At 47.5% G+C, this 8404-nt stretch overlaps 1 protein-coding gene across 1 annotated transcript in view; it reads right to left on the reverse strand.

Annotated features, from left to right (window-relative positions):
- LOC119972894 (anion exchange protein 2-like) overlaps positions 1-5848 on the reverse strand; it is a 37757-nt gene extending 31909 nt beyond the window's left edge. The window contains exon 1 of the mRNA XM_038810438.1: positions 5625-5848. Within this exon, the coding sequence (XP_038666366.1) occupies positions 5625-5805 (181 nt within the window). The 5' untranslated portion in view covers positions 5806-5848. The remainder of the gene's footprint in view (positions 1-5624) is intronic.
- Between the last annotated feature and the right edge of the window lie 2556 nt (positions 5849-8404).

The following is an 8404-nucleotide window of genomic DNA, read 5'->3' on the forward strand; positions in this document are numbered from 1 at the left end:
GAGTAACTTTTGCCCCTTTGTGCGTGGCTGCATTAAGCTGTGCAGAATCGTTGGTAGGTGAACACCAAGTGTCCCCACGCACCGAGGTTCCACCTGTCTCCAGTGTTGTGAAGGATGGGTCTCGCCAAGCTGCCACTGGACTGTGCTGTACCACCTGTCCCTTTTGGAGATATCTATGCAGAGAAAGACCTTTGAACGCACATCCATCTAGCAGAGGTCTGCATGTAACCTCCCAGAAACCCTAAGGGAAAAAGAGACGGTGGATCCTGTCGGATGGTTCTCTGAGCAGGTACTCAAAGTCATTTAGCAGAATGCGTCATTGCCAGAACTTTCAAACAAGCCCAGGGTAAATATCGCTCACCCTCCGGGGTAAATATCACTCACCCTCCGGGTAAATATCACTCACTCTCCGGGTAGATATCACTCACTCTCCGGGGTAAATATCGCTCACCCTCCGGGGTAAATATCACTCACCCTCCGGGTAAATATCACTCACTCTCCGGGTAAATATCACTCACTCTCCGGGGTAAATATCACTCACTCTCCGGGGTAAATATCACTCACCCTCCGGGTAAATATCACTCACTCTCCGGGTAAATATCACTCACCCTCCGGGGTAAATATCACTCACTCTCCGGGGTAAATATCACTCACTCTCCGGGTAAATATCACTCACTCTCCGGGGTAAATATCACTCACCCTCCGGGGTAAATATCACTCACTCTCCGGGTAAATATCACTCACCCTCCGGGGTAAATATCACTCACTCTCCGGGGTAAATATCACTCACCCTCCGGGGTAAATATCACTCACTCTCCGGGTAAATATCACTCACTCTCCGGGTAAATATCACTCACCCTCCGGGGTAAATATCACTCACTCTCCGGGTAAATATCACTCACTCTCCGGGTAAATATCACTCACTCTCCGGGTAAATATCACTCACTCTCCGGGGTAAATATCACTCACTCTCCGGGTAAATATCGCTCACCCTCCGGGGTAAATATCACTCACTCTCCGGGTAAATATCACTCACTCTCTGGGGTAAATATCACTCACTCTCCGGGTAAATATCACTCACTCTCTGGGGTAAATATCACTCACTCTCTGGGGTAAATATCACTCACTCTCCGGGGTAAATATCACTCTCCGGGTAAATATCACTCACTCTCCGGGGTAAATATCACTCACTCTCCGGGTAAATATCGCTCACTCTCCGGGGTAAATATCACTCACTCTCCGGGTAGATATCACTCACTCTCCGGGTAAATATCACTCACGCTCCGGGGTAAATATCACTCACTCTCCGGGGTAAATATCACTCACTCTCCGGGTAAATATCACTCACTCTCCGGGGTAAATATCACTCACTATCCGGGGTAAATATCACTCACTCTCCGGGGTAAATATCACTCACTCTCCGGGGTAAATATCACTCACTATCCGGGTAAATATCACTCACTCTCCGGGGTAAATATCACTCACTCTCCGGGGTAAATATCACTCACTCTCCGGGGTAAATATCACTCACTCTCTGGGGTAAATATCACTCACTCTCCAGGGTAAATATCACTCACTCTCTGGGGTAAATATCACTCACTCTCCGGGGTAAATATCACTCACTCTCCGGGGTAAATATCACTCACTCTCTGAGGTAAATATCACTCACTCTCCGGGGTAAATATCACTCACTCTCTGGGGTAAATATCACTCACTCTCCAGGGTAAATATTCCTCACTCTCTGGGGTAAATATCACTCACTCTCCGGGTAAATATCACTCACTCTCCGGGGTAAATATCACTCACTCTCCAGGGTAAATATCACTCACTCTCCGGGTAAATATCACTCACTCTCCGGGGTAAATATCACTCACTCTCCAGGGTAAATATCACTCACTCTCCGGGGTAAATATCACTCACTATCCGGGTAAATATCACTCACTCTCCGGGTAAATATCACTCAATCTCCGGGTAAGTATCACTCACTCTCTGAGGTAAATATCACTCACTAGGGTAAATATCACTCACTCTCCGGGTAAATATCACTCACTCGCCGGGTAAATATCACTCACTCTCCGGGTAAATATCACTCACTCTCCGGGTAAATATCACTCACTCTCCGGGGTAAATATCACTCACTCTCCGGGTAAATATCACTCACCCTCCGGGTAAATATCACTCACCCTCCGGGTAAATATCACTCACTCTCCGGGTAAATATCACTCACTCTCCGGGTAGATATCACTCACTCTCCGGGTAAATATCACTCACTCTCCGGGTAAATATCACTCACCCTCCGGGTAAATATCACTCACCCTCCGGGGTAAATATCACTCACTCTCCGGGTAAATATCACTCACTCTCTGGGGTAAATATCACTCACTCTCCGGGTAAATATCACTCACCCTCCGAGGTAAATATCACTCACTCTCCGGGGTAAATATCACTCACTCTCCGGGGTAAATATCACTCACTCTCCGGGTAAATATCACTCACTCTCCGGGGTAAATATCACTCACTCTCCGGGTAAATATCACTCACTCTCTGGGGTAAATATCACTCACTCTCCGGGGTAAATATCACTCACTCTCCGGGTAAATATCACTCACTCTCTGGGGTAAATATCACTCACTCTCCTGGGTAAATATCAATCACTCTCCGGGGTAAATATCACTCACCCTCCGGGGTAAATATCACTCACTCTCCGGGTAAATATAACTCACCCTCCGGGGTAAATATCACTCTCCGGGGTAAATATCACTCACTCTCCGGGTAAATATCACTCACTCTCCGGGTAAATATCACTCACTCTCCAGGGTAAATATCACTCACTCTCCGGGTAAATATCACTCACTCTCCGGGTAAATATCACTCACTCTCCGGGTAAATATCACTCACTCTCCTGGGTAAATATCACTCACTCTCCGGGGTAAATATCACTCACCCTCCGGGGTAAATATCACTCACTCTCCGGGTAAATATCACTCACTCTCCGGGTAAATATCACTCACCCTCCGGGGTAAATATCACTCACTCTCCGGGGTAAATATCACTCACTCTCCGGGTAAATATCACTCACTCTACGGGTAAATATCACTCACTCTCCGGGGTAAATATCACTCACCCTCCGGGGTAAATATCACTCACTCTCCGGGGTAAATATCACTCACTCTCCGGGTAAATATCACTCACTCTCCGGGGCAAATATCACTCACTCTCCGGGGTAAATATCACTCACTTTCCGGGGTAAATATCACTCACCCTCCGGGGTAAATATCGCTCACTCTCCGGGTAAATATCACTCACTCTCCGGGTAAATATCACTCACTCTCCGGGGTAAATATCACTCACTCTCCGGGTAAATATCACTCACTCTCCGGGTAAATATCACTCACTCTCCGGGGTAAATATCACTCACTCTCCGGGGTAAATATCACTCACTCTCCGGGTAAATATCACTCACTCTCCGGGTAAATATCACTCACTCTCCAGGGTAAATATCACTCACTCTCTGGGGTAAATATCACTCACTCTCCTGGGTAAATATCACTCACTCTCCGGGGTAAATATCACTCACTCTCCGGGGTAAATATCACTCACTCTCCGGGTAAATATCACTCACTCTCCGGGGTAAATATCACTCACTCTCCGGGTAAATATCACTCACTCTCCGGGGTAAATATCACTCACTCTCCGGGTAAATATCACTCACTCTCCGGGGTAAATATCACTCACTCTCCGGGGTAAATATCACTCACTCTCCGGGTAAATATCACTCACTCTCCGGGGTAAATATCACTCACTCTCCGGGTAAATATCACTCACCCTCCGGGGTAAATATCACTCACCCTCCGGGGTAAATATCACTCACCCTCCGGGGTAAATATCACTCACTCTCCGGGTAAATATCACTCACTCTCCGGGGTAAATATCACTCACTCTCCGGGTAAATATCACTCACTCTCCGGGGTAAATATCACTCACCCTCCGGGTAAATATCACTCACTCTCCGGGGTAAATATCACTCACTCTCCGGGGTAAATATCACTCACTCTCCGGGGTAAATATCACTCACTCTCCGGGGTAAATATCACTCACTCTCCGGGGTAAATATCACTCACTTTCCGGGGTAAATATCACTCACCCTCCGGGGTAAATATCGCTCACTCTCCGGGTAAATATCACTCACTCTCCGGGTAAATATCACTCACTCTCCGAAGTAAATATCACTCACTCTCCGGGTAAATATCACTCACTCTCCGGGTAAATATCACTCATTCTCCGGGGTAAATATCACTCACTCTCCGGGGTAAATATCACTCACTCTCCGGGTAAATATCACTCACTCTCCGGGTAAATATCACTCACTCTCCGGGTAAATATCACTCACCCTCCGGGGTAAATATCACTCACTCTCCGGGTAAATATCACTCACTCTCCGGGTAAATATCACTCACTGTCCGGGGTAAATATCACTCACTGTCCGGGTAAATATCACTCACTCTCCGGGGTAAATATCACTCACTCTCCGGGGTAAATATCACTCACTCTCCGGGGTAAATATCACTCACTCTCCTGGGTAAATATCACTCACTCTCCGGGGTAAATATCACTCACTCTCCGGGTAAATATCACTCACTCTCCGGGGTAAATATCACTCACTCTCCGGGTAAATATCACTCACTCTCCGGGGTAAATATCACTCACTCTCCGGGTAAATATCACTCACTCTCCGGGGTAAATATCACTCACTCTCCGGGGTAAATATCACTCACTCTCCGGGTAAATATCACTCACTCTCCGGGGTAAATATCACTCACTCTCCGGGGTAAATATCACTAACTCTCCGGGTAAATATCACTCACCCTCCGGGGTAAATATCACTCACCCTCCGGGGTAAATATCACTCACTCTCCGGGTAAATATCACTCACTCTCCGGGGTAAATATCACTCACTCTCCGGGTAAATATCACTCACTCTCCGGGGTAAATATCACTCACCCTCCGGGTAAATATCACTCACTCTCCGGGGTAAATATCACTCACTCTCCGGGGTAAATATCACTCACTCTCCGGGGTAAATATCACTCACTCTCCGGGGTAAATATCACTCACTCTCCGGGTAAATATCACTCACTCTCCGGGGCAAATATCACTCACTCTCCGGGGTAAATATCACTCACTTTCCGGGGTAAATATCACTCACCCTCCGGGGTAAATATCGCTCACTCTCCGGGTAAATATCACTCACTCTCCGGGTAAATATCACTCACTCTCCGGGGTAAATATCACTCACTCTCTGGGTAAATATCACTCACTCTCCGGGGTAAATATCACTCACTCTCCGGGGTAAATATCACTCACTCTCCGGGGTAAATATCACTCACTCTCCGGGGTAAATATCACTCACTCTCCGGGGTAAATATCACTCACCCTCCGGGTAAATATCAATCACTCTCCGGGGTAAATATCACTCACCCTCTGGGTAAATATCAATCACTCTCCGGGGTAAATATCACTCTCCGGGGTAAATACCACACATTCCCTGGAGCGAATTCCGTTTGGTCTCGGCAGGAGGGTGAACGTCACTCAGTACCCAATGTGACCTAGCCACCACCACTTACTTTTCATATAGTCCAGGTCGGACACCGCCAGCATCTCTGCCTCAAGCTCGTCCGTCGGTATCTTTTGGAACTTGGCCTCATCCACCGTAGTCTGGCTGCCAATCCGCCGCCTCTCCTTCAAGTCGTAACTGCTGCGATGAGCCAGAGGTGTCTTCTGTAAGATACGATTCTCCTCGAGCATGCTCGGGGCACTGGCCGTCGCACTCCTGGAAACACACGTTGGAGAGATAGGGTCGATAGAGAGGAAGCACTGTTTGGGTGGCAAAGTTGACAGAGTCCAGAACAAGGCGGGGGGGGGGCATATCCTAAAAATGAGAGCTAGTTAGTTCAGTGGTGACGTCAGGAATCACATCTTCACACCAAGAGGAGCTGAATTTGGAAATGTTGCCCCCAAAAGACTGTCGAGGATTGAGGTCAATTGGAAATTTCAAAACTGGGTTTGAGATTTTTGTTTGCTAAGTGTGTCAGAGGAAGGGCAGCACGATGGCACAGGGTTAGCACTGCTGCCTCACGGCACCGAGGACCCAGGTTCGATCCCAGCCCTGGGTCAATGTCCGTGTGGAGTTTGCACATTCGCCCCATGTTTGCGTGGGTTTCGCCCCCACAACCCAAAGATTTGCAGGGTAGGTGGATTGGCCATGCTAAATTGCCCCTTAATTGGAAAAAATAATTGGGTACTCTAAATGTATTTTTAAAAAGTGTCAGAGGTGATGAAACCAAGGAGGATGAAGAGAGTGGAGATACAAGTCAGTTGTGATCTAACTGAATGATGGAAGAGGCTGCCCTAAGTATTTTCCTAACCTCGCTTAGAGACCTGGTTGAGGGAAGGACCCCATTACAGAGACCTAGTTGAGGGAAGGACAGGATTGGCAGCTAAACGTTCCAGGATTTAGATGTTTCAGGCGGGATAGAGGGGGATGTAAAAGGGGTGGCGGAGTTGCGCTACTGGTTAGGGAGAATATCACAGCTGTACTACGGGAGGACACCTCAGAGGGCAGTGAGGCTATATGGGTAGAGATCAGGAATAAGAAGGGTGCAGTTACAATGTTGGGGGTTTACTACAGGCCTCCCAACAGCCAGCGGGAGATAGAGGAGCAGATAGGTAGACAGATTTTGGAAAGGAGTAAAAGCAACAGGGTTGTTGTGATGGAAGACTTCAACTTCCCCAATATTGACTGGGGCTCACTTAGTGCTAGGGTCTTAAACGGGGCAGAGTTTGTAAGGAGCATCCAGGAGGGCTCCTTAGAACAATATGTAGACAGTCCAACTAGGGAAGGGGCTGTACTGGGCCTGGTATTGAGGAATGAGCCCGTCAGGTGGTAGAAGTTTCAGTAGGGGAGCATTTCGGGAACAGTGACCACAATTCAGTAAGTTTTAAAGTGCTGGTGGACAAGGATAAGAGTGGTCCTAGGGTGAATGTGCTAAATTGGGGGAAGGCTAATTATAACAATATTAGGCAGGAACTGAAGAACCTAGATTGGGGGCGGATTTTTGAGGCTTTCAAATGTCAGTTGAAAGGAATTCAGGAAGCGGCATGGTCCTGTGAGGAAGAAGGATACATACGGCAAATTTCAGGAACCTTGGATAACGAGAGATATTGTAGACCTTGTCAAAAAGAAAAAGGAGGCATTTGTCAGTGCTAGAAGGCTGGGAACAGACAAAGCCTGTCTGGAATATAAGGAACGTAGGAAAGAACTTAAGCAAGGAGTCAGGAGGGCTCAAAGGGGTCACGATAAGTCATTGGTAAATGCGGTTAAGGAAAATCCCAAGCTTTTTACACGTACACAAAAAGCAAGAGGGTAGCCAGGGAAAGGGTTGGCCCACTGAAGGATAGGCAAGGGAATCTATGTGTGGAGCCAGAGGAAATGGGCGAGGTACTAAATGAATACTTTGCATTGGTATTCACCAAAGAGAAGGGATTGGTGGATGTTGAGTCTGGAGAAGGGTGTGTAGATAGCCTGGGTCACATTGAGATCCAAAAAGATGAGGTGTTGGGCGTCTTGAAAAATATTAAGGTAGATAAGTCCCCAGGGCCGGATGGGATCTACCCTAGAATACTGAAGGAGGCAAGAGAGGAAATTGCTGAGGCCTTGACAGAAATCTTTGGATCCTGGTGATGTCCCAGAGGACTGGAGAATAGCCAATGTTGTTCCTTTGTTTAAGAAGGGTAGCAAGGATAATCCAGGGAACTACAGGCCGGTGAGCCTTACGTCAGTGGTAGGGAAATTACTGGAGAGAATTCTTCGAGACAGGATCTACTCCCATTTGGAAGCAAATTACGTATCAGTGAGAGGCAGCATGGTTTTGTGTAGGGGAGGTCGGGCCTCACTAACTTGATAGAGTTGTTCGAGGAGGTCAAAAAAATGATTGATGCAGGTAGGACAGTGAATGTTGTCTATATGGACTTCAGTAAGGCCTTTGACAAGGTCCCTCATGGTAGACTGGTACAAAAGGTGAAGTCACACGGGATCAGAGGTGAGCTGGCAAGATGGATACAGAACTGACTAGGTCATAGAAGGCAGAGAGTAGCAACGGAAGGGTGCTTTTCTGATTGGAGGGCTATGACTAGTGGTGTTCCGCAGGGATCAGTACTGGGACCTTTGCTGTTCGTAGTATATATAAATGATTTGGAGGAAAATGTAACTGGTCTGATTAGTAAGTTTGCAGACGACACAAAGGCTGGTGGAATTGCGGATAGCGATGAGGACTGTCAGAGGATGCAGCAGGATTTGGATCTTTTGGAGACTTGGGCGGAGAGATGGCAGATGGAGTTTAATCTG

Source organism: Scyliorhinus canicula, chromosome 10 (genome assembly GCF_902713615.1).
Source record: "Scyliorhinus canicula chromosome 10, sScyCan1.1, whole genome shotgun sequence".
Lineage (NCBI taxonomy): Eukaryota > Metazoa > Chordata > Chondrichthyes > Carcharhiniformes > Scyliorhinidae > Scyliorhinus > Scyliorhinus canicula.